Raw genomic sequence first — 26,692 nt, 5'->3', positions numbered from 1 at the left:
TCTAGATATACGTGTGCCAGGGTTTCCCTCACATTACAAAAAGGGCAAGTATCCGGGATGGGGGTAAACCGTGTCAGAAACACGCCCGTGCTCACAGCTCCGTGAAGGAGCCGCCAACTGATGTTCCCAACGGACCTCGGGACCAAGGTGGAATACAGGCTGGCCCACCGAGGTTGCTCACCCTCCAAAGGTGGCAGGAGGTCCCGCCACTTTGTATCGGGGCGGGACACCAGGGTGTGGGCGTGAAGGGTGTGAAGCGTGAGTGTGTATAAATATTTCCGTGGTGCGATTTGAAAACTGACCAGCTGCAGTTCATGCAGCCAGCTTGCAGTGAAAGGGTGGGGGGTTTGTTGGGATCGGCAGGGTAGGGGCCCAATGGAAAGGTCCGGCGGGCCTGGGGTAGAGGATGGGTGGGGTGCGCCCTCGCGCAAGGCTCGGTTGACATAAGCCCGAGCAGCGGGGGTCAAGGCGACCTTCACCTCCTGAAGTACGTGCCGGGGGGTATGAGGGCTGGAGAGCCCCATGTGCCGAGCGAGCGTCAGGGGATCCAGCCAGTCTCTCTGGTCGTAGTCCAGGAGGTCTCCGCCCCTCGTGACTTCCGCCAGGACCAACCTCTGGCGCACCGAGCGGGACTCCACCACCTGCACACAGAGTTGGGGATTGTGTAGCAGGGGCTCCGTGAGGAGATCTGCTCCCACGGTGGCCGCCACAGACCTGGTCATTAGAAACAGTTTCCAAGTCCGGAGGAGGTCCTGGTAGAAGCCCGGAAGCCCGGAGAGGTCTCGCGGAAAACCTCTCGGACAAAGATAAAAGAGCTGCCGGTCGTATCAGAGCCCTTGGAAGCGGCGCAGGAAGGCGTGCGCCAATATGCTCCACGTCGAACTACCTGCACTATAAAGGAGCTTCTGCAGGGCCTGGAGGCAGAAAACGCGGACCTGAGTGTACAGACACTTCAGGCCCTGCCCTCCTTCCTTCAGGGGTAAATGAAGAACTCCAACAGGGGCCCAGTGCATTCCTGACCAAAAGAACTCTAGAATCAATCTCCGGAGGTGGGTCAGGAAACCCGGGGCCGGGGCCAGGGTGTTGAGCCGGTACCAGAGCGTGGACAGGACTAGTTGGTTAAGCACCAGTGCTCTCCCTCGGAGGGAGAGACATCGGAGTAGCCTCGTCCATTTCCGGATCCGCTCTATCACCCCGCCCTCTAAATTTTGCCAGTTCTCCGGCGGGGAAGGGTGCGTGGCGGAAAGGTAAACGCCGAGATAGAGCAGTGGACCCGCACTCCACCGGATGGTCTGAAGCACGGGTGGGAGGGAGCTTACCTGCCGCCAGTCCCCCACTGCCAAGCCAGAGCTCTTGACCCAGTTGACTCGGGCGGAGGAGGCTGCCGAATAGATGGCCTGGCATGCCTCCACTCGCGCCAAGTCGCCCGGGTCCTGGACCACGAGGAGTACGTCATCGGCGTACACCGACAGGACCAGCCGCAGCTCCGGCTCCCGCAGCACCAACCCTGTCAACCTCCTGCGGAGGAGACAGAGGAAAGGCTCGATCGCCAGAGCGTACAGCTGGCCCGAGAGGGGGCACCCCTGCCGCACTCCTCGCCCGAAGCTGACCGGGTCGGTCAGGGTCCAGTTGAGCCTAACCAAACACTCCGCGGAGGCATACAGCACCCGGAGAAAACTCACAAACTGAGGTCCGAATCCAAACGCCTGCAGAGTGCTCAGGAGGTACCCATGGTCTACTCTATCGAACGCCTTCTCCTGATCAAGAGACAGGAGGGCGAACGACAGACCATCTCTCCGCCCGAGTTCCAAAAGGTCTCGGACTAGAAATAGGTTGTCAAAAATGCTGCGACCCGGGACAGTATAGGTCTGGTCTGGGTGGATCACGTCCGCCATCACGGACCCTAGCCGCAGTGAGATTGCTTTCGCTACGATTTTGTAATCCGTGCTAAGGAGTGAGACGGGACGCCAGTTTCATAAATCACGGAGGTCCCCCTTCTTCGGCAACAAGGCGAGCACTGCTTGCCTGCACGACAGAGGGAGGACCCCGCTCTGCAAGGACTCAGCCCAGACAGTGACTAGGTCTGGGCCGAGGATGTCCCAGAACGCGCAGTAAAACTCCAAGGTCAGCCCGTCCATGCCCGGAGATTTATTGCTGGGCATGCGACGGAGGGCTTCCGAGAACTCGGCCAGGGTGAGAGGCAGCTCTAGCCAGTCTCGGTCGCCCACGCTGACTGTGGGGAGTTCCTCCCAGAGCACCCCGCAAGCGCCAGGATCGGTCGGATCCGGGGAGAAAAGGCTTGTGTAGAAGTCACGGGCCCTCCCGCACATCTCCTCCGGATCCGTGAGGGGGGTGCCGTCTTCCGCTAGAAGGCAGGTGATGTGTTTCTTGGCCCCCCTCGTTTTCTCCAGGGCATAGAAGAAGCGGGAGCCGCGGTCCATCTCCCGAAGGAGGCAGATGCGGGACCGAACGAAGGCACCTCGGGCCCGGTGGTCCTCGAGGGCTCGGAGCTCCTCCCGCTTCTCCCGGCATGCTCCGCAGAGGGACGGGTCCTCGGGGTTGGTGGCCAGGCGCCTCTCCATCTCTAAGACCTCCCTTTCCAACTGCTCTATCGCCGCATTTCTCCGTCGGCTGGTGCCCCGAGTGTAGTCACGGCAGAAGAGCTTGGTGCGCACCTTCCCTAGATCCCACCATCGCCGCACCGAGGGAAAGGCACGCCACTGCTCTCGCCAGGCCAGCCAAAACTCCCGGAAGGACATCTCTCGTCCTCCAACAGGCTGTTGTTAAAGTGCCAATAGGCCGGCCCCGGTCTGTCTGCACGGAAGGAGACTGTTATGGTGGCTAAATGAGGGTCGGAGAATGGGGCCGGCCGAATGGTGGAGGAGTGGGCCTGTGAAAGATGGAAACGGGATAAGTAAATACGGTCCAACCGAGAGTGGTGTGACCGATGGGCCTCCACCAGGACAAAAGTGAACGTGGAAGTGTCATCTGGGTGATGGTCACGCCAGACGTCCACTAGGGAGTGATGTTCAACTATTCCTCGGAGAATGTTTGCGGCGGCTGGGCTCGGCTCGGCCCCTGAGTGGTCCTGTTCTTCAAAGGTGGTGTTAAAGTCCCCTCCCAGGACCAGGCACTCGTGCGAATCTAGGGTGCCGAGAAAGTCAGACACCCGCTGATAGAATTGTGGCCGCTTTGGGCTCGTTTGCGGGACATAGATGTTAACAAGGTTGACCAGGAGCCCCTCCATACGGACTCGAAGGTGCAGCAGGTGGCCCGGCACGGCCTCAGTGACCCCTAGCACCTAGGGCCGTAGGGTGGGGGAGAACAGGGTCGCCACTCCAGCTTGCCAAGTCGTGAAGTGGCTAAAATATACCCCGTCCCCCCACTCCAGCCGCCACCTGTCCTCGACGGTCGGGTCCGTATGGGTCTCCTGCAGAAAAGCTACAGAGTACCCCCCTTCCCGAAGGTAAGAGAGCACCTGGGACCTGTGGAGAGCCATCCTACAGCCCCTGGTGTTCAAGGTTGCAATAATGAGAGGCGTCATGCGGAGGGCTGGGGGGGTGGGGGTGTTCGTGGCCCCCGGTGGGTTGCGCAGCAACCTGTGACCCATCCCGTGGATGAGTAGATCTTTTCGGAAGCCGCAGGCCCGCTCGTAGGCCACAGCACCGCGCTTTCCTTGCCCCCTGCCCTCCTTTATAAGGGCCCTTGTGGCCTGAAGAATTTGATCAAAGTCCCCCCATAGCTGAAGAGCCAGCTGTAGCCTATTGCGGGCGCCACGGGTGTGTTCTAGGAACTTCCGTAGTGCATGCCGCAGCTCATGGGGGGGTGGGGTTACGATTTCCGGGGTATTCCCTGGTGGGGCTCTTAATGCAGCCTCGTGGTCCGCTAAGGCAGGTAGGCAGGGTGCGGACCACCGATGGGGCGTCTGACAGGCTGGGGTTATTAAATCCATTTCACGCCTTGGGGTGGAAGGGGATGGCGGGGAAAAAATTGCAACTCCTAATGGGTCATGACTAGAAAGTGCAAAGACTGCTCCCTGGGGGGAATCTGCGAAAGGCGGGAAAAAAATAACCCCAGGGGCGGCAATAACATTGCAGGAGGAGGTGAACTGGGCAGGGACAGGGGTGGGGGCAGGGGCAGAGGTAAGGCTCTGGGCTTCAGGAGGCGAGCAGCTAAAAGAAGGTGCCTCCTGAGCAGAGTCGAGGGTTAAGGGGTAAGGGAGGGGGCTCCCAGTGACGCTAGGCGCTGGCTCCGTGGTGGTCTTGGCGGCCATGGCATCAGGTGGTGGACCACCTTCTGCAGGGTGCTCGCCCGGGAAGGCAATTAGGGGGAGGGAGCATGGGGAAAGAGGGGCTGGGGTGAGGTTGCCCAGATCGAGGCCAGCTGGCAGTAGATCATCCTCTCCCTGGGTGACCGGGGTCAAATCTAGGGCCTCAATCTCCGCATACACGGAGGAGAGGCCAACTCCTGCTACCCCAAGGGCCTCTCCTCTAGGGCCCGCCTCAACGGTCGCTTCGGGGTTTGCAGGGGGTTTGGGTGGTATCCGGGCAGAAGGAACTTCCTCAGGGGTCTCGGAGGGGAGGGTCTCCCATGGAGGGGGGATTCTGCCCTCCAATGCCAGTCTGTCTTCCCCTCCTGACACGAGCGGATGAATCTCACTCGTGGCCATAGCGGAAGGCTCAAAATCAGTGCCTCCCTTCCTGGTCTTCCGGGGGGCTTCCGCATCGGATGGGTGCAGCGGAGCTCGAGCCTTCTGCTTGCCTCGCTTCCCCTGGACTAGGGTCCAGCCCTCCATAGCGTTGTCTGGGGGTTGGTTAGCAGGGGTCGTGTCGGGGGGCGGAGGTGATGGTTCAGGGGGGTAACGGTGAGGCAGCATGAGGGGCGGGGGGTTCTCCTTGGGGCGGGCCCTCTCCTATACCCGGTAATATCTTTGCCACACCCTCCTCCATAGGCTCTGCCGGATTGGTAATAGCAAGGGTGGGACTCCCTTGCTTGCCTGGGCGTTGCAGGGAAGGTGTTTCTTGGGCCTGGACGGGAGTAGCGGTGGGTCGAATAGGAGGAGGGTTGGTTTCAGGTGCCGGGCGGCCAGGGGCGTCGGCAACGACGGGGCCGATGTCCTGCCGGGTCTCGGGTGCCCCTCCCCCCTGGGCCAAAGGGCAGTCTCTGCGGACATGCCCCGCTGAGCGGCAGAGGTAGCACCGGGCCTCTCCGGTGGAGTAAAAGACCCGATAGCGGGTTCCTTGGTAGGGGACTAGGAAGGACCCCTCGAGCGCCTCTCCGTCACGCGCCGGCGGCGGCGGTAGAAGCTGCACTTGCCAGCGGAACGAAAGGACGTGACGGAGGGTGGGGTCCTTGCAGCCCAACGGGAGAGGGCTGATGACAGAGACAAGTTTCCCCAGGGTGGAGAGAGCGGGTAACAGGGCAGCACTGGGTAAAAACGGAGGAACGGAGGTGAGGACGAGGCGAACGCCCAGGTCTTCTAGCGGCTCTAGGGGGACAAACACCCCCCCCCACCGCCAGGCCCTTCTCCACCGCCTCCTGGGCGGCAGCCTCCGAAGCTAAGAAAAAAACGACCTTCCCATACATTTTGGAGGCCGCCACAATAGCCGTGGGTCCTACCACCTTCGCCAACGCCTGCACGTATGTCTCCACGTGGGGCAAGGCGGGCACCAGGAGGCAACGGACACCGTGCCTCCTGGTCAAGGTGGGGAAGGGGCCCCGGCCGCTGGTGATGGTAGCGGAGGCAGTGGGTGGGCGAGATGACGAGGCGGCAGGCAGGGGGGGAGCCTGCCACCGCCCGGGCATACGTCCTGGGGGCCGGGGGAGGGACGTTCACAGAGCTGGTGGAGGGAACAGCAGGGAGGGATGCCATGGTCGATGATGAGGCCACAGCGGTGGGGGCAGCCCCTGTCATGGAGGGCCTAGTGGTTTTAGCGGGGCCCTTTCCTTTCTTCCCGCCCTGGCCTTTCCGGCCAGCTGGGGGGGGGGGGGGGGTTCCTAGAATCTGGGGGGGCGGTGGACGTAGCAGCGGCAGTAATCGCCCCGGTGCCTCCTGCTGCCGGTGCCCCAGCGGGGGCAGTGGCAGGTGTTTTGACAGTAGTGGTGGGGGGGGGCTTGGGGGTTGGGCAGGGGGGTAGGTGGGGGAGGGACAACTGATATTGTTAGAGGGGCCTCGCCCCTCTCATTCCCCGCCATTGTGAGCAGGGAGAGACGGGGAGACACCAGAAGGGGGGGGGAAAGCAGATTAACTGCTCCTCCCTGCTGGGCTGCAGGCGGGGGGGGGGTGCCAACTGGGTTGGACTGGAAGGGGGGAAAAACAGAAATTGGGGTCCGGTGATAGGGGCAAGCTGTGGGGTAAACAGTCCGGGGGGGGGGGTGTGTGGACCCACGCACGTTTGTCCAAAGAGTCCGTTTGGTCAGCTGTTATGTCCGGTCCGAAAGGCAAAGTTCAAAGCAAACAGCTGGATCTGAAGGCAGATGGCAGGTTGCCAGCACGGACGGATGGCGGGGGGGCCGTGACAGTTGTAATAATGTTGGGGGGGGGGGGCACCGATGGGTCGGGGGGCAGCTCCGTGCCACACCCCCTGTGCCACCACAAATGCAATTAAACCACAGTCAAACTCCCCCCCATGAGAGTATAATTCAAAAAATTACTCAGTCTTACGGCTCCCTCCATGATGATTTGTAGCTTCCCTGGGTGATTTCCTCTGTCCTCTATCTTCTTCTCCAGCTTTGTTGGCGTTGTACCAAGGCTTCCGGCAGGCCGAGAATGTTGCAGAGATAAAAAGAAATTCCGAGCTGACAGCAAAACGGCTGGGTCTGGGGGCTTCCACTCCCCTCTCCGGTAGCGGGTCGGCAATCTTCCCCCCCCTCCTCCGGGGGTTTCAGCTAAGGCAAATAGCTGCGCCCAAGAGCAGGCGTGGGGGGGGGTGCTGGCGGCAAGCTGGCAGCCGACCAGCACTCGAACGGCAGCAAAGAAAAACGGCAAAAAAACAAAACAAAACAAAAAAGCGTCTGGCCCGGTTGGGGGGGGGGGGGGGAACTAAGGCAGGGTCAAAAAGTAAGAAAAATCCAGGCCAGGGGGCTTTAGGAAAGAATAGAAAGCAGATAGCTGAGGAGCAGGCGAGGGAGGTCCCGTTTCCCAACAATCAGGAACCTTCTGGAGACAATTAAGACAGGCTGATTAGAACACCTGCAGCCAATCAAGAAGCTGCTAGAATCAATTAAGGCAGGCTAATCAGGGCACCTGGGTTTTAAAAAGGAGCTCACTTCAGTTTGTGGTGTGCATGTGAGGAGCTGGGAGCAAGAGGCACTAGGAGCTGAGAGTGAGAATGCGGACTGTTGGAGGACTGAGGAGTACAAGCATTATCAGACACCAGGAGGAAGGTCCTATGGTGAGGATAAAGAAGGTGTTGGGAGGAGGCCATGGGGAAGTAGCCCAGGGAGTTGTAGCTGTCGCACACCTGTTCCAGGAGGCACTCTAGACAGCTGCATTCCACAGGGCCCTGGGCTGGAACCTGGAGTAGAGGGCGGGCCCGGGTTCCCCCCAAATCCTGGTCAGACACAGGAAGAGTCAACCTGGATGGTGGGTTCAGAAAAACGGCCAAACTGAGGGCTGCCTGAAGCTCCAAGGTGAGCAAATCCGCCAATAAGCGCAAGACCCACCAAGGTAGAGCAGAAACTTTGTTGCACTCACTATGTTTTGAAAAGCTGACTTTAAAATAATTGTTTTATTGCTTTTAGTACAACAGTTCTCATTACATCATTATCATCCTGATGTGTTTATCTTTACAATTAGTAGTTTTTCAGCCTCTTTATACATCTTAAGTTTCCAAGGCCCATATCATACAATTAATTAAGGCTGAGTATTTGTCATAGAAAAAATTGGAAAACTCACAACTTTGTCATGGCAAAAAATGCAAAAATCACAATTTTAGCTGGAACAAACAAGTCAAACCATACCTATTTTTAAATATAATGCATTTTTAAAATTTTAAAAAGCTTATGAATTGGGGCACAGAGGGGCCCAACATTTTCAAAAGTAGCCTCTGATTTTGGGTACCGATTTTTTTGGTAGCTCATTTTGAAACACCTTATTTTGATTTTCAGAGATGTTGAACACCCACAGACGCAGCTGAAGTCAATAGTAACTCAGCACATCTGAAAGTCAGGCACAGGTGTCTCATGTTGACCACTGAAAAACAGAGGCACCCCAAATCACAGGCCACATTTGAAAACTTGAGCCTATGTGACAGGTGTAAGATCACCTACATAGCGTGCTAGTGAGAGAGGTAGGAATAGAACCCTAGTGTCAGTAAGATCCCTGTTCTTAACACTCGGCAAACTTGTCTGACGTGGGACGAATACTGCAAAACGAGGGACAAAAAAACTACAACAGGAAGCTTAAAAATAATTGTTTCTTTAACATAAATTATATTTTTTGTAACTGTGTGATTCAGTATTTTAGGTTACACTTCACAGCATTTTCAGTGTAAAACAATACAACATTGCTGTAGTGAGAAGTCACAGATAGTCTTGTTATCAAAGACTGTTATAAAACAGGATATCAGCAACAGGCAAACATGAGGAACCTTTAACAAACGCTTCAAACAGAAAACCGAACTAAGATTTAGATCCAGGGCTTTTGTTCAATGAAGCTCTTTGATATTAGTCATTGGCTAATAATGAGTATATTGTAATACAGTGAGTCATCTAGGTTCACTTCAAAAATATGTGCCTTCTCAGACATGAGTCAGCACTTCTTATGTAAATACATTACAGCAATAAAAGAGAGAACAGCCAACAAGGGTAGCCAGGAGGTAAATTTGAGACTATAAATGAGAGACAGTTGAGAAATACTCTACGCCCCTGTTTTGACCGCTTTCTAACTGCACACTCCTGCCATTAGGCTGCCCTTGTTGATTAACCTTCCCTTCCACAGAGCTACACATTACAGCTATTGGGTGGGGCATAGCCAGTGAAGAATATGTATCTCTGGCAGGGGGAGAGAGATTTTTTTTGTGCTTCTACAGAAATTGTCGTGTCCCCCCCCCCCCCCCCGACAGAGTCACTCCCAATGAACTCTCTCTCTCTTCAACACTTAGCCAGAAAGTCGGCCATAGCAATCGTTCGCCATTTGGTCTGTTCCTGCGCAACCTTGAAGGCTTCAGAGCCTGAGAGTCCAACATCAGAACAGACTTGATGAACCCATGTAATAGGGGGTCTGCCTCTGGGTCACTTCCACCCCTTGGTTGGTGGAATTTTATCCCGGATGTTACAAGCCACCTGGAGAATGGTGTTTGGTGGAATTTCTTGTGGTATCCTTGTGACATGCCCAAAAAGCATAAGGCGCTGCCTCCGGACAATGGCCCCAGTAGTCTGTAGACCCGAACGACCATAAACATCTGCATTACAGATGACGTTTATGCCCAGTATAGGACATTGACATTTTATGTAGAAAGCTTCCAGCTTTGTCCAGTCCGCATGGCGTAGTGTCCATGTTTCGCAGCTATACAAAAGTCTGGGAAGGATACAGCTCGAATAAATCCTGAACTTGGTGGTCATACTAAGATGATGCTGACTCTATATCCATTGTAAACGGCCCACGGCAGATGCTGCGATGCCAATCTGATGGAGAACCTCTGTGTGAGAACTGGAGGAGCTGGTAAGTATAGAACTTCGATAGCAAAATCCGGAAACTGATTTGACGGTTTCATTGTTCAAAGAGATTGGGAGTCGCAGGTGGACCTGGTCCTAGATTTTGCAGTTTTGTCTTTGTCCATGAAACATGGAGACCAATCTTAGCTGACGACTCCTCCATATGCTAGAGTGCCTCACAAAACCTGTCTGGGCTCTGTACTAAAAGAACATAATCATCAACATAGTCAAGGTTTGTGAGTGAGAGATCGCTGATCTCAATGCCTATAGACCCGATAGAATACTGCATTGTGAAATCCATTGCCTGACAAAAGAGTTCAGGGGCCAGAACGCAACCCTGCCTACCACCAGATACTGATTTAAAATGCACTGACATCCAGTTCCCCAGACAAGCACAGTCAGTGGTTCCATTATGAAGCTCTCTAATCAAGTCCAGGAGAGTGGTAGGGACACCTACGCCCTTTAAGGTCTTCCATAACGCAACACGGTTGACTGAATCAAATGCAGCCTTAAGATAAACATACAGTATGTGCAGGGGCTTCCTGAAATTGCGATGTGTCTCTGACAACAAGCGAAGGGCCAAAATGGCATGAAATGTGGACCCGTTCCTCGTAAAACCTGACTGTTGGGGATGACGCTTCTGATGTAGCAAAGGCTCCAGGCGTGCCAGCAAAACATGCACAAACACCTTTCCAGGAATGGAGAGCAAGGTGATCGGCCTGAGCAAGGTGGGCAGTGGATAGGGGAGGCTGGGAGAGGCAGTGCATCCCCAAATAGCCAGGCGTGGCCCCACCCACACTCTGCCCCCAAGGCCCTGCTTCAGCAGTGGTTCTGGGCTCCAGGGGGCTGAGGTCACACCGCCCGCCTTCCTGGAGCTGGGAAAGCTGTGGCGCCGCCATGCGCTCTCCCTCCCAGCGCTCTGGGGCTGGGGGAGGGAGGGCCTGCAGACACTAGCCAGCCTGGGCAGGGGCTGGCATCCGCAGTAGTAGGTAGGGGCTCTGGGTTCCGGGACACATGGAAGGGGTGTGGCCTCAGGTGGAAGGGGCGGGGCTGGGGGCTAGCCTCCGCTAGCCAGCGGTTCACGCACCGCCCATTGCCTGTAGTTCTTACATTCACTGCATGGTCCCTTGCCCTTATAGAGTGAGATCACAATACCATCCTTCCAGGCAGTTGGCAGGGTTCCAGGTCTCCACACCAGATGAAAGATGGCCAGAAATGATTCTGCGACAGGATCAATAGCACATTTTAGCAGCTCTGAGGGATGCCATCAGCACCGGCTGCACGTCCGTTTTTCAGTTTAGAGATGGCACACTTCACTTCATCCAATGTTGGTGCATCAGTACAAATGTCTGGATCTAGAACTGCAGAGAATGCCAGATCATTCTGTTCTGAACAAGCGGCAGCTGGAGGATGCTTCAGAACACCATGATAACGTTTCACCCAGCGTGAGAGAATGTCATCATCCTATTTACATGGATGGCCTTGGCTGTCGTTCAGGATGCCGTTTGTAGTGACTACCTCTTGACCACTGAGGTTGTGAATGGTGCGGAATGCTGGCTTCAAGTCACCCCTGGCTAAGCCAAATTTGACATCATCCGCCACTTGGTTATAATATGCCTCACGATCGCGGAGTGCCAGGGTGTTAAATTTTCGCTTCAGCTGATTACGAGTGTGCTTATCACCATGCTGGGGGGCTGCAGCCTTCAATTTAATTATCTGGAAGGCCTCCTCCGATAGCCATGGTTGGCGTGCTGGATGCCTATAGCCAATCGTCTGCTCAGCAGATTGGTTGAGGGTAGAAGTGAACAGGGACCAGGCAACGTCCACGTTGTCTGGCAGATTAGCTAGAGCCGAGAATCTGTTCCTAACGTCAATACAAAACCTGTTGGCTAAACCTGGCACACGGAGTGTGTCGATGTCAAACTTCATCATCATCGCAGAGGGCTTAGCTGCTCATTGGAGCATCAACACCATACGGGCGACCACTAGATGGTGATTTGTGTTTGCCGCACATTACGCAACACGATATACAGGAGGTGAAGAGACGCCTATAGCGTGTAATGACATCTTGTGTATGGGTCGCCGCTTGAACCATGACCCAAGAATGGAAAGATTCTGGGAGGCACAGAATGTAAGCAAGTGGCGAGAGTTATCATTGGATGTGCCTGAACCATAATGACCAATCACCTGTTCAAACCCAGTTTGCAGGGAGCCAGTAACTGCATTTAGGTCACCCAGGATCACAAGATTATCATATGGAGGGACTGTGCATACTAGATGTTCCAACTGATTGTAGAAATGATCTTTAATTGAGTCAACAGATTCCTCTGTAGGCACATAGACTACTATAACAGTGAGGTAACCATGCTGACGTTTAAGACGTGCAGTAAGTAAACAAGCAGATACAAGCATCCAGATTGTCAGGAAGGACTTAGCCTCACCTCGCAGTAGTAGTGCTACCCCATATAGATGGTTGGGGCCACCAGAATACAGAAGTAAAGAATCTTCCACCTTGTGACATCCGTGATCTATCAGCCTGTGATCGATATACCAAGACGGCCCATTTTCCGTGAGACAGCGACCTGATGACCATGCCTGTGAAGAGTTGCAGCATTCCAAGTTGCAATTTTGGTGGACTGTCTGAGATCCCAGATACAATTGGATGCACTGTCACGATGTACTGCAGACGTGCCTGCTGACATCAGAGGACGCGCGTCCCCTGGGGGGCTTTGGCATGAACCCATCATGTTGGCACCGAGGGGAGATGGCACCGATAAGGCATCTACAGCTGAAAGTAAGGCAGGGGCTTTAACCCTGGTGCTGAGTACTAGGTTATTCATGGTCAAAAAACCAAGAGTGAACAATTGTCTCGGGAAATACCTCGTCCCACTGGGATGAGACAGAGGTGCAGTAACACAACCCTTTTCCTGGTCTACCAGTACAGGCTTCACACTGTGCAACCCAAGACGTTGAGTCTTTCTCAGCGACCTCCTTCACCTCGGGTATCTAGGTGCAGCTGCTGCCCTGCATCTTTGCTGCCTGTGTTAGCCACTATTTTCAGGGTTCACGTTGTATCTGTCCACCCTGCATAATGCCCAAGGCGATATTTTGGACAAGCCTTCAAAGCTGATGGCATAGCTCCAGCAAGCAATCCCCTACTTCAGATGTTACAGCCCCTTCAGACTGTTCCCCTGTGCTCCTCTGCTTTAGGTGACATCTTGCCGTGAAGTAACAAAAGCTCCCCTGCTGAAATAACCATGCAGGTTGTCACAGTAGCAGGCTAAGGCTTTGCCTCTTTTAAAATCTTTTCACTTCTGATTAGTCCTGGAGGAGAACGTTATCAAACCGACTTGTAGGGTTACAGACTTGTAACCCTATGTAGTATCATGATGTGTCGCTGCTGGGTTTGGTTCTGTCTTCACTGCTTCTTACAACATAAGGAATGCTTATGTAAAATTACTGTGAAGTTAATATAACGCTATGTAAGTCCAGAAGCTTCAAATCCAAAGTTTCCTACACGGAGAAAAATAACTTTGATACAAAGAAAAAGTCCCAAACTAAGTTGCAACTTTACATCTTATTAATATTATTAACACTGACAAAATCAAATGCTGATCCTGGGATGAACTGCTTCAAAGAAACAAGTCTTTTCACATAGCCAAATATAGCTATGTCTAATAACAAACCAGGTAGAGGTTGTGACTGTTTATAACAAGTCACTGTGTCATTAAGAATAACCCTTCATTTTTTTGTATCTTAAGTGTTTACAGTGCTGTGATTTCCTCACTTATCTTTCTTTTTAACAATTTCCATGCCTTCTTAAAGTGTTTTCAAGACATTTCCATAGCAGTCTCTAGGTATATTAAATTGTATGTCTGATCAGTGTTAATGTGGAGAATTTTTATTAATCCTTGTCTCCTTTCTCATAGCTCTCAAGACAGCCTAGAGCAGAGGAAAATGAAAGTAGGTATTTGGAGTTCAGAATCAATTCTCAGAGATTCTTGCTTATTAGTTCTCATTAAACATGCTAACCCTCAGATAGTGGCAGGAAGTACTAAGACCCATACAGATGTAGAAGTTAACTTACCAGAAAAAAAGATTTCTGGAATTTCAAGTTGCACAAAATAGTCAGGAAGATTTGTATCACACCAGTGTATAATGAATACAAATTTTTAATTGAAGTTCTTCACAAAAGCAATAAGGAGAGAAAATAAAGATGGAAAAGCTAATGTTTTGGCAGAAAACTTCCATTTGCTTCTTATACCGGCATTTATGAGGTCTTGTTAGAACACCCAGAAGGAAGGTTGGTTACTCATTTGTTGAAGACTTCATCCATTTAATAAGGCTTCTTGTTTTATCCATTGTTTTTGAGTGCTGACATTTGGCTTTTCTCCTTTGGATTGATCAGGAAATTTTAGTTGTCCATGCAGGCTCACAAAAAAACACTAAAAGTGAGACTTTGCCACATAAAACAAGGCAAATAGTGAGATTGTTTTTATGGGACTAATCACAAGCTGTAAGAAAATATTTTGGTTTCACTTACAGAAGAATCTTTGACTCTCTGGGCTAGAATGTGGAGCTCTTACTTAACCTAGTGAGCATTTATTTAGGTAAATAGTCCCACTGAAGTCACCTGTGTAAATGCTCACCAACATGAGTAGGGGCTCCATGGTCTGATCTGCTGAGAAAATTTACTCTTTTCTTTTTAGTGTTTCAGATTAAAAATCTAAGACTATGTCATGCCATTGTCTTTTAGACAGTGAGTTTTAGCGCACACTAAAGGTTCCCTAGTGCTCTTTAACAAAGTCCTGTTTCAAACAGCATTCCATTAGAGCACACTGGAAGGGTCTACATCGGGGTAGTGAATAGGCGGACTGCGGGCCAAATTCAGATCGCCAGATGCTTTTGAATGGACTGCAGAATCTTTTATTTACTTATTATCATGATTGTTATTGAGGTGTGAAAAATGTTTTTGTGAAGTCTGGACCTTGACTATACCTTGACCAAGAAATTTGGATCTTGACAAAAAATAATTGATTACCCCTGGTCTACATGGACCAGTTACAACGCAACGCATCACTGTGCTTCAGAAATCACATCCCTGTAGAGTGCATTACCCAACCATGTAGACAAGCCCTCAGTTTTCAATTTTGCTTTGCAATTTGGTTTTAAAACCTCCTTCTTGTAAATTTTCTAGCTTCATCCTTGGGGTTGACCTCCATGTTATATAATATCATATATCACAAAGACTTTTCTGTCCTACAGCTGTGAGTTGCAGAGAGCATTTAAACAAAGCAAGCTTTAGATTTAGAGCAGTTGTCTGGCTAATGGTCACTTTCTCATACAGGAAGAGATTAACCCATCAATTCTGAGGGCAAATTCTTGCCAAGTTACACTACAGTATAGGGAGTCTTATGCCTCTGTCAACAGGAAGGACTTTTGTCTCTTTATCTCAGAAGTAGAGCAAAACAGAAATAAAGTGGAGAAAAAACTTTGTGGGAAATGCTTTGTTAATCCTTAGAATGTTAACATTCCCCAAAGACATGCCATTGCCACCCTGTGATTAAAGCCACTTCTGCTTTCACCTGTTTTAATTCCTTGTTTACAGTGGTATTGCTAAAGAAAAATCAGAAGGTAACAACGAGAATAAATATATCTTCACTAATGCATGTTCACTATCCATGGTCTTGCAGGATCAGTTTATCAAAGTTATAATTGTGATATATGAAAACATCCTCTCTCCCCCCCCCCCGACCCCAAACATAACTGTTCTGTTACTGAATAAGGGTCATTACTCTGAATCCATTTCAGACACATCAGCTACAGAGAAAAAATATCAAATATTATAAACACGATATAAATGGGGATGTAAAACTAGTAACATCTGGGAAGAACATCAACTGCCCAGCTTGTTATTCCAACCCATAGGCAGACTCCAGGTCTTGTACCGATTGTGTACTCACAGCCAATCTCTTTTAGTAGGAGTCAGGTTAGACTCTAGCAGACTTGATTCAACCTCTTGGTGTTTTTGCCAAAGCAGCACTATTTCAGTTTGATCATGTGATACTATAGTGACACCTAGTTTCTAGTTAGGTTAATTACACCCAATTTCCCCTGTGAGTGCCCTGCAGTGAATATACCTAGAGCCTATTTTCTTCTTGGGGCATTGGCTTCAGTAGTCAGAAATTCCTGGTTCTAAGCAAAACCTGCATTTTGCATGAGCACTTATTGCCCTTAAACCTCATTAACTGAACCATTAACAAGTCCATGGGGCCAGATGCGCTGCATCCGAGAGTGCTAAAGGAGTTGGCGGATGTGATTGCAGAGCCATTGGCCATTATCTTTTATAACTCATGGCGATTGGGGGAGGTCCCGGACGACTGGAAAAAGGCTAATGTAGTGCCCATCTTTAAAAAAGGGAAGGAGGAGGATCCTGGGAACTACAGGCTAGTCAGCCTCACCTCAGTCCCTGGAAAAATCATGGAACAGGTCCTCAAGGAATCAATTTTGAAGCACGGAGAGGAGAGGAGAGTGATCAGGAACAGTCAGCATGGACTCATCAAGGGCAAGTCATGCCTGACTAATCTAATTGCCTTCTGTGACGAGATAACCAGCTCTGTGGACGAGGGGAAAGCAGTGGACGTGTTGTTCCTTGACTTTAGCAAAGCTTTTAACACGGTCTCCCACAGTATTCTTGCCAGAAAGTTAAAGAAGTATGGGCTGGATGAATGGACTATAAGGTGGATAGAGTCCTGCACTTAGGACGGAAGCATCCCATGCACTGCTACAGACTAGGGACCGAATGGCTCGGCAGCAGTTCTGCAGAAAAGGACCTAGGGGTTACAGTGGACGAGAAGCTGGATATGAGTCAACAGTATGCCCTTGTTGCCAAGAAGGCCAATGGCATTTTGAGCTGTATAAGTAGGGGCATTGCCAGCAGATCGAGGGACGTGATCGTTCCCCTCTATTCGACATTGGTGAGGCCTCATCTGGAGTACTGTGTCCAGTTTTGGGCCCCACACTACAAGAAGGATGTGGAAAAATTGGAAAACATCCAGCGGAGGGCAACAAAAATGATTAGGGGACTGGAACACATGACATATGAGGAGAGGCTGAGGGAACTGGGATTGTTTAGTCTGCGAAAGAGAAGAATGAGGGGGGATTTGATAGCTGCTTTCAGCTACCTGAAAGCGGGTTCCAAAGAGGATGGCTCTAGACTGTTCTCAGTGGTAGCAGATGACAGAACAAGGAGTAATGGTCTCAAGTTGCAGTGGGGGAGGTTTAGGTTGGATATTAGGAAAAACTTTTTCACTAGGAGGGTGGTGAAACACTGGAATGCATTACCTAGGGAGGTGGTGGAATCTCCTTCCTTAGAAGTTTTTAAGGCCCTGCTTGACAAAGCCCTGGCTGGGATGATTTAGTTGGGGATTGGTCCTGCTTTGAGCAGGGGGTTGGACTAGATGACCTCCTGAGGTCCCTTCCAACCCTGATATTCTATGATTAGTTAGAATGTAATCGTCTAAACTATAGTGAAATACCAACTACTTATGTAGATTGGTCCATCTATAAATACTTGGAATATAAAATAGCTACAGTACATGCTTACGGTCATCTTTTAATTAATTGGTGACATACCATCAATCTGGAAGATTGATTGATGGCTCAGTGCTCATTGTTTTCAAGTCCTTTCTGTCTTGCCACTAGCCTTCCACATTTTTCCTCATCTCACATATGCTGCTAGTTGAGCAGCTCATTGCTTACGTAGAGTCAACCCAGAGGAGCATATTTTCCTAATTGTCAAACTGTGACAGTATAATATGAACAAATATCTCAGCTTCCCCTGCCAGCTCCACCTGAGAGATCCGCATTACACTTTGTCTGGGATAAAGCAGCCTGTGATTAATCTTAAACTCTTTTCATGCTGAGCACCTCCTTCCCTCGCAGAGTCACAGTTAATAGTGGGGCATGTCAGAGCACAGAGAAGCTTAACCTTACATTTTTTCCATGTAGTCTAATAGGTATTCTCCTGTTTTTAAAATGATTCCATATTTCACAATCCTTTGCTTTGACAATGAGACTATATTGCATCTCACAGTTGACTAAGTTATTGCAAATAGATATCAGTTCTCATTTATTATTTAGCAGCTTTCTCTTGGACCACTCTCTCCACTATGCTCAACAAGTGAGCCTAACCTAGATGGCCACTTGCTGTCCACCATTAGCACCACATAGACATCTAAAAGATCAGTTTTAAACCCTTGTTGTTGTATGGGTCAGTAGCTTGTGTATTCAGAACCAATACATTTGTCTTTTGGATACCTGAATCTCAGCACCAGAGTTTTAAAGAAGCAAGTGCCAGTTGTAAGGCTATTGAACATTTTAGCGGGCATCGTGCAGTTGGTTTGTTTTCTTGCAGAACGACAACCCATGGAGAGGCTTTAATGTTGTCATTTGCAGGTGCAGCCCAACAGAGCGCACACTACATTACTATTGATCTGGCTTAAGCTCCAAGAAAGGAAAACAGTTATGCTTGTCTATACATAACCTACTCAGCGGGTGTTACCTGTGTTGGAGTGAGTGGTTGCTGCCTCATAAGCAGCTCAGCTATGGAGCCTTTCTCTGCTGAAGCCTGGACTTCAAATGAACCACTGAAATACCAATAGATGGGAGCAGTTTCTATATTTATTTTTGGAATATGCCATAGTTCTTACAAAAGTTATAATCAAGGACCAAAGTATAATTTATACTACGCTAACTCCAATGATATTAAACCAATGTAATAGAAGAATTTGGTTTTTTAGCATTCCTTCTCACAATGAAACAGCCCTTTTTTTCTGTTCCACTGCATGCATACCCCCTATTCATAAATAGTGGGCTCAGAATATTTCGCCAAACACTACTAATATAACAGAGTGGGCTAATATCTCAGACTCTCTGGGTTTGCTAGTTACGTGATAGTTAGAAAACCACACTTGCAGTTGTACTTCTGAGCAGTAATAAATAAGGCCATTTAGGAAAATAATACTTTGCAATTGTTTAACATCGTCAACCCAATGATCTCAAAATGTTTTACAAATATTAACAAATGAGGTTACACAGCACTCCTGTGAGATATGCATTATCATCCCTATTGTACAGAGAAGGAAACTGAGGCACAGATCTTAAATGACCTCCCCAAGGCACCACAGACTTCCTGTGAAACATTTGGGAATAGAACATCCTTTTCTGTTGCCACAAGACCATGTTTTCCCACAGTAATGCAAACTGTGTGAGTCCCAAGGCAGTCTCAAGCAATGTGCCCATTTTGCACTTTGGGGGACCAACTCTGCCCTCAGATAGGCATGCATGACTCCATTTCACTTCAGAAGGAGCTGCCTACACATGTCCGATAGCAGAACTGAGCTCCTGGTAGTGCAGAGAAGCGGCAATGAGAGTTTACCTAGTTATTATTCTTGCTTGTGCTTTGCTGTATGTGTTTAAAAGAATCATTTTTAGGTTGCTGAGTTCGCTGAATATTATTCCTCTCTACGAAGGGAGGAATTCTAAGTAGTCTTTTTTTTCTCCACTTTACAGATTCAGAGTCGGGGAACAATGGATAAAAGAGTGCTTACCAGATTGTCCAATGAATTTGGAATTTGGCAAAGAGGCTATTATATTGAATACCCTTCTCCATGTGTTTTATATCTTTTTTTTTTCTTTTGGGTCTTGCTTTACATCAAACTAAAACAAGTGTGTACATGTCACACGGTCCTTTTCAGGGGCTCTATTACTGTCTTTAGAAGTGGAAACCCCAATTGATGATTACTTTAAAATAACATGGAACAAAACAGCTAGTAGTGAAGAAAACATGCCATTTCTATTGATTATATCCTAAAACTGCTCACCGTAACAGAAAACAGATGACTTGCAGGCACTGTGTGTTTTTGACTGGCCTTCTGTAACCTTTACACCCAGAAGCTACAGAAATGCATGTGGTTGCTTTATTGTGTACTCTGGACCCATACTACATTTTCATTCTGTAATTCAGAGGTTCTCCTGATTAGACCTTGGGTTTGTACAGTAAAGTTAAACGACCATATTTACAGCTTACACGGGAATCTTCTATAGTGTACTTGTAAATTTATTGATTTACTGTATGTGATGACAAACCTATTAGTGTACCGTCTCCAGCTTGAGTGGGACAAACTTTCAGTAAAATAATTTTGTTTACCCCTTAACATTAGTGTACACTAATTTTTAAAGAACAAGAAATACACAAGTTCTTTTCTTTTTGTGGGGAAGAGAACAGGTGCTGGAACTAGGGGTGCTGCCAAACCCCCTGGCTTGAAGTGGTTTCCATTATATACAGGGTTTACAGTTTGGTTATATGGCTCTTAGCATCCCCGCTATACAAATTGTTCCAGCACCCATGGGGAGAAGGATGAGGGAAGGAAAAACTCACAATCCTGACCTGAACCAGAGGAAAAGACTGATGTAGTAAGACATTGAACCATTAGTTTTATCCACAGAAAGCAATTAGAACACTTATCCATCCATTTGGTATATTGCTATGTGTCGGTAATAAATGGCATTTTGCAGCATTTCCTGAATAGTGGAACATGAGGGGAAGAGACTGAATGCTTCACAGAGTTAGATGCTGTGTAATCAGCCCGGAGCCCTCAGGATTTCACACAACTTTGAACTGATCGATACAGATTTGCTATAGCTTTCCTTTCAGGCAATGTTCAGATCTGTAAATGACTAATTTCTCTTTGATTTACATGGTGGGGTCTCCTCCTGCCCACAGGGTGCATATGGCCCCATGGAGCACCCCACTCCTTTGGGACCTGCAGAGGCTATTCTGTTGGTTTGGGGTTCACACAAGGAGAAGGGGCAGACAATTACACTGCCTTCCCCCTACTCTGGCCCCACAGACCTTAGGCAGAAAAGAGAATATATATGGGCTACATTATCTTTTTGATAAAGCCTCAATAACCCCTGGCAGATCTTGTGGGCTGTAGGTGTAGGGGCTGAGGTCCCAGGCTATGCAGCTCCATTAAAATTGCAGTGTTGGGAAATGGGGGGTGCAGTTAAGAAGGGCCACAGTTGGAGCAGAGGCCCACTTTCTGGGGATCGCCTCAGTTTGGGGGTTGGTCCAGAGTTCATTCCATGAGGCAACCTCCAGCCCCAGACAGAACAACAGGAGAAGAAATCCAGGAGGGAATCCTCATCGAGATTTTCTCCAAAAGATTTGGAGTGGGTTTTACTGCAGGAGATGGTCGACGTCTGAAGAATTTTATGGCAGTACCTAAGACACATTACCAGGATGGAAAAGCTTATGCCCATCCCCTGGATTTTGGAATTCTAAGCTCCAGTTAGGCATTTTATCTCTGACTACTGGAACATCAATTTGTTGCAGGCTCTGAAAATCCAATAAATGAATAATTATGTTAATAGAAGATTTTTTCTTTCAAAAAAATAAAAACCAGTTAAAGTAAAAAATTCATAATAAGGGCCCAATTTTGTGGATGCTTTTGCATGTGAGTAGTCCCATTCATGTAAATTAGTTTAACTGCATGTGACTAAAGTTACCCAAATGTGTGAAGATTAGCAGGACTGGGAACTATGGGCAAGATCCTCAGCTGGTGTAAAGCAGTTTAGCTTCTTTGGAGTCGCATACAATAATTACTAAGGTGATTAAGAGGAAAGCTAGAAGCAAAAACATTTACTCCAACTCACTCCTCCTTTGTGCTTAAAGTCTAGTTTTACAGTGGTGTAATTGAGCTCAGAATCTGACTGGAGGTGCTGAGCTGCAATCCCTATACAGCTTGTCTACATTACCAAATGGTCTACTGCTGACACCGGGTGCAGCTAAATCCGTGCACAGTGTGGCTTGTCATTAGCTATACTACCATCTAAACCACGTTCGGCAGCAGTTTAGCTGCCCCCGCTGACACCCACTGTCAGCAACAGGTAACTTTCTAGCGTAGGTTTTAGAAACACCAGTCCTGGATCGTGTAGTGATAAACAAGGTGGCCTGGAGCTTGGATATCAACTGAAAATATATTAACAGATTATAACACCACTGTAGCAATTAGCATGGTTATCAGAACAAGAACCTTAGCTACACAATGAGAATTTTATAGTTGTTTAACTAGCTATTAGTCACATAATATCATATAGCTTGTGGTTTGAGTGAAGAGTACTTAGTAGAATTGTCATTGTCTATGAGTAAAATCACTTATTAAGCATTCACCATATCCACTGAGCACTGTGTTCCTCCATTATCCTGCTCAAGCAGTGGCTCCTGAGTCAGACTCATGGCTGGATTCTGGGAATTGGAAACAAAGATCTTGTGGTTACTTGTTTTGTACAAACCAGTTCTAGTCAAAGGAGTGGTTTTCACCACTGGGTGAAATGAAAATTGCCACCAACTGTTGCTTTTTTATTTTTTTAAAACAATGCACAGTAATTGCAATCCATACGGCACTCTATAAAATACTATAGAAACCAGAGCTACCAGTAATAGGCTGGCAAAACCAGTGGGTTTTTTTTAAATTTATTTATTTGGCAATGTGAATGGAATCATTTTTTGTTCTCCTTTTGAATGGCCATTTTGCCATGAAAAGCTGTTTTCAGCTGTTTGCAAAGAATGACTTCCTGGGCAAATGCACAGTAGTGTCTCCCGCTCCCTGCACCCTGATAAATTTACCCAGAAATGCTGTATCCACTCTGAAAATAGTCAAATATGTTGTTCCATCAGATATGTTTCTGAGCGCTCATGAAAATCATTTTTTCCCTTGGAGCTGGGCACAATGCAAAGAGTGCTGATAAACAGTGCTGATAAAACCTCATTCCTTGATGAGCTGCTCCTGCTAGAGAGTGATTTGAATCCTCTACCTTGCGGTACTGTGTTTGCCATAGCAAATTTTAGGCACAAAATCACAAGTCATGCCACATTTATTTTAAATCACAGATTGTATCAAAATGTCACTTATCTATGATCTCACCCTCCGCCCCCCCCCCACCTCCAAAAAAAACCCTGATGTCTCCTTTTTCAGTCTCATTTTTTACTTCATAGTCATCCCTTATCTGGCAGATTCTTCAAAGGACCCCTGCTTCACTTCTGCGACAAAGGCATCACTGAGGACTCTTCCCCTACTGCAGAGAAACCTGCAGCATCCTTCCTGCCTGCAGAGGAGAGTGGCAGCAGGAAGTCATGGGGGATTTGGGATGAAAGAGAAGTTATGGACTCTTTAAGCAACTCCCTGCTCTACATGTGTGTCAACTCCCCTGTCATACTATTCTTTACAGCAGTGGTTCTCAAACTTTTTTTTTCGCGGACCACTTGAAAATTGCTGAGGGTCTTGGCGGACCATTTAATGAGCTTTCCAAATGTTGTTTGTACGGTTAGCTAACTATCGTAAAGCGCTTTGGATAAAAGTGCTATATAAAAAAACCTAAGTAATAATTAACGTATTTTTGTTCTACAAATAAAAGCACACAACTCATATTTTAATATCGGTAGTCTCTCCCCCGCCTTGGCAGCCACTGAGCTGGGTTGGGAAGGAGTGTGTGTGTGGGGGTCTCTCCCTCTCTCCCCCACCGCAGCAGCCCCCCGAGCTGGGGCTGGGAAGGAGTGGGTTCTCTCCCCGGCAGCCGCAGCCCTAGAGCTGGAGAAAGTCGCCTCTTTCTCTGGCTGCCGCAGCTCTGCACATCCAAAATTCTCCCTGCCCCACCACCTACTTCCTATTTCCTCCACCACACCCCACTGCCCCCTCCCATCTATCACCTATTCCCCCAGAGGCCACCACCTCACCTTACATGTGCATCTTCTTCAGGGTCCAGGCACCTAATTATTGGAGCCACGCCTGCGCAGCTCCACTAATTAGGTGGGCAGCCCTTCGTTCTCTTGTGCGTTGCCGCCCAGGTGCCCACCTTAGAAGGAACAATCTGCGGACCACCTCAATGGAGCTTGCGGACCACTGGTGGTCTCCGGACTACAGTTTGAGAACCTCTCCTTTACAGGGTTGACTATTTTCTAACATGTCTGCCTCTACCTGTTGGAAAGTGATGGACATACAGAAATACTGTGCAACCAGCAGGAGATGAATGATCATTTATGATGAGTGATCAGTATTAATTCTTCTACAATGAGATTTTCCTCTCATATCTTTCCAGCAAACACACAAGAAAGGGCATCCACTTCCTGGACCTGTAAGGTAAGTTTCTGATCTTCAAATACAATGGTTTAAATCTGGAGTAATTCCATTGACATCAGTGGAATTACTCAGAATTTGGACTAATATAACATGCATCCAGAGCTACAGAAAAAAATTCAAAAGAGCCTCATTTTCAAAAGCAACTTGACACTTAGACTCCTAAGTCACTAAAGCACTTTCAGAAATTTTACCCAGACTCTGGAATTCAGAGGTGAAGTGAAGTGTACCTCCTGCTGGCTAATCTTGGAGTGGCAGAGTAGTCAGCCTCAGAGATACCACCTTCATTTCTGCCTGATGGATAACTAGTTGGTAGGAAACTTAAAAAGGAATTTAAAATAATGAGGATACTGAGTATCCTTTTCTAGATCAGCTTGGGCTAGACTAGGCTTGGGTGCAAAGTGAGACTATAACAAAAATAACCTCATAGAGTTAACTAGCCATTCCCTTAAAGCAGGTTTATCTGGTGCAAGTTTTAAAAAATGACAATACTTATTCCATCTTATTTCCACCATTTCTTATGTTCCTTTTGCTACCACAAGCAGCTTCTGCCTCTGAAAGTTTTAATTTAAAAACACTTCTCATTCTGGACTTTATCGTTTAAAACCAGCATTGTAATTGCTACTGAGATCCCTCCATAACATAAACCATCTACCTGAGATCAGGTCAAGTCACCCTGAAAGCTTTAAAATTCCAGAGTGAGGGTAACTAACATGTCCTTTCCCCACTATGCAATGTAGTGTTTCTCAGAAAGATTTCCATTGCTGTTTGCCATTAAACATCATGGCCCATTGTGACTTTCCTGTCAACCCATCAGCTTCTCTTTCCCCATTCTCGTGAGGAGTGCACTGGGGGAAAAAAGTCAATTCCTGCTACTCTTAGCTTTTCTGCTTTCAATTTCCAGCTCTGTTTTTTTCTTAATCAACAAGCAAAAGCAGAAAGCTTCAGTAGGACACATAGCACCAAATTCTGCTCTGATATGCAGTCTCATTGAGATCGGTTGGATTGTGCTGGGTATAAACCAAGGCAAAATTTGATCCAGGCCATCCAATGTTAATCAAAATTAATGGTCAGTATGATCCACACATGACATTTTGATTAAAAAACTAGAAAGATATAACATTAACATAGCACACATCAAATGGATTAAAAGCTGGCTAATGGATAGATCTCAAAATGTAATTGTAAATAGGGAATCATCACTGAATCGTTGTGTTTCTGGTATGGCCCCACGGTGACTGGTTCTTGGCCTTGTGCAATTTAACATTTTTATGAAGAATCCGGAAGAAAACACAAAATCATCACTGATAAAGTTTGTAGATGACACAAAATGTGGGGGAGTAGTAAATAATGAAAAGGATATGTCACGGATACAGAGCAATTTGTATTGGTTAGTAAGCTGGGCACTAGCAAACAATAGGTTTTAATATGGCTAAATATAATTGCATACATCTAGGAACAAAGAATGGAGGCCATACTTACACAATGGGAGACTCTATCCTGGGAAGCAGCGGCTCTGAAAAAGATTTGGGTGTCATAGTGGATAATCAGCTGAACAGGAGCTCTCAGGGTGATGCTGTGGCCAAAAGGGCTAATGCAATCCTTGGATGTATAAACAGGGGAATCTAGAGTAGGAAGAGAGTTTATTTTACCTCTGTATTTGGCATTGGTGCAATTGCTGCTGGAATACTGTGTCCAGTTCTGGTGTCCACAATTCCAGAAGGATGTTGATAAATTGGAGAAGGTGCAGAGAAAAGAGCCACAAGAATGATTAAAGGATTAGAAAACCTGCCTTATAGAGACATACTTAAGGAGCTCAACCTATTTAACTTAACAAAGAGAAGGTTAATGCGTGACTTGATTACCGTCTGTAAATACCTGCTTGGGGAACAAATATTAAATAATGGGCTCTTCAGTCTAGCAGAGAGTTATAACATGATCCAACGGCTGGAAGTTAAGCTAGACAAATTCATACTGGAAATAAGGCATACATTTTTTTTTTTAACAGTGAGAATAATTAACCATTGGAACAACTTACTAGGGGTCATGGTGGATTCTCTATCACTAACAATTTTAAAATCAAGTTTAGATGTTTTTCTAAAATATTTGTTCTAGGAATTATTTTGGGGCAGTTCTATGGTCTCTGTTATTCAGGTCAGACTAGATGACCACAATGGTTCCTTCTGGCCTTGGAATCTATGAAGCTCATTTTTACATATAAGCAATATTTAAGCTTGGTCCTGAAAACGGCTGCTTTCCTGAATCAGGGCCAGAAAACCAAGTTATAAAATTGATAAATAAATATTCTTGGCTCAGCTGACCAAATTCAACCATCCCAAATTCCAGCCCCCAAATCTTCCAACTCTTATTGAGGAAACCCCAGAACGCTGGCTCCAAGTCTGACATACCTCATAAACTGGTGGAACTGGCTGTCAAAATATAAATACCCCCTTTGAAAAATGTGCACTGCTCATTGACTGAGATTTAAAGAGAAAAACAAACAAACAGCCGCCTCACTCTAGGGGCAGCAAAAATCAACCTGTAAGGTCCCTTGACTATCTGCAGAGCAGCCATTAACAAACACTCACAACTCCATCAACTGGGTGATAGCAGAGACGGGACACACACAAGCAGAGAGGAAGGCTAAATCTGAGTCCAGCTCCTCAGGACCATTAGGGACCCAAGGTAAAAAAAACCTTGCATTTGCCAAAGGAAAAAAAAAGAAAAACATTGATGGGGAAAGGATTTTTATTTCCAAGTTTCTAGAAGGATCTTACAAAACATGGAGAGTTAAAAAAAAAAACACACATATAATTGATAGGGTCAGGGTCCTTTTA

At 47.7% G+C, this 26,692-nt stretch overlaps 1 protein-coding gene across 2 annotated transcripts in view; it reads left to right on the top strand.

Annotated features, from left to right (window-relative positions):
• MARCHF10 (membrane associated ring-CH-type finger 10) overlaps positions 1 to 20,077 on the top strand; it is a 107,957-nt gene extending 87,880 nt beyond the window's left edge. The window contains exons 7-8 of one of the 2 annotated variants that reach the window (XM_074940830.1): positions 13,587 to 13,620; positions 19,231 to 19,398. In XM_074940830.1, coding sequence (XP_074796931.1) covers positions 13,587 to 13,620; positions 19,231 to 19,256 — 60 coding nt within the window. In that variant the 3' untranslated portion in view covers positions 19,257 to 19,398. Of the gene's footprint in view, positions 1 to 13,586; positions 13,621 to 19,230 lie in introns of both variants that reach the window. The other variant, XM_074940829.1, reaches the window with a different exon arrangement.
• The last annotated feature ends 6,615 nt before the right edge of the window (positions 20,078 to 26,692 follow it).

The sequence above is a fragment of the Natator depressus genome, chromosome 27, assembly GCF_965152275.1.
Source record: "Natator depressus isolate rNatDep1 chromosome 27, rNatDep2.hap1, whole genome shotgun sequence".
In the NCBI taxonomy this organism is placed as follows: domain Eukaryota; kingdom Metazoa; phylum Chordata; order Testudines; family Cheloniidae; genus Natator; species Natator depressus.
This window is presented reverse-complemented; position numbering and strand designations above follow the sequence as displayed.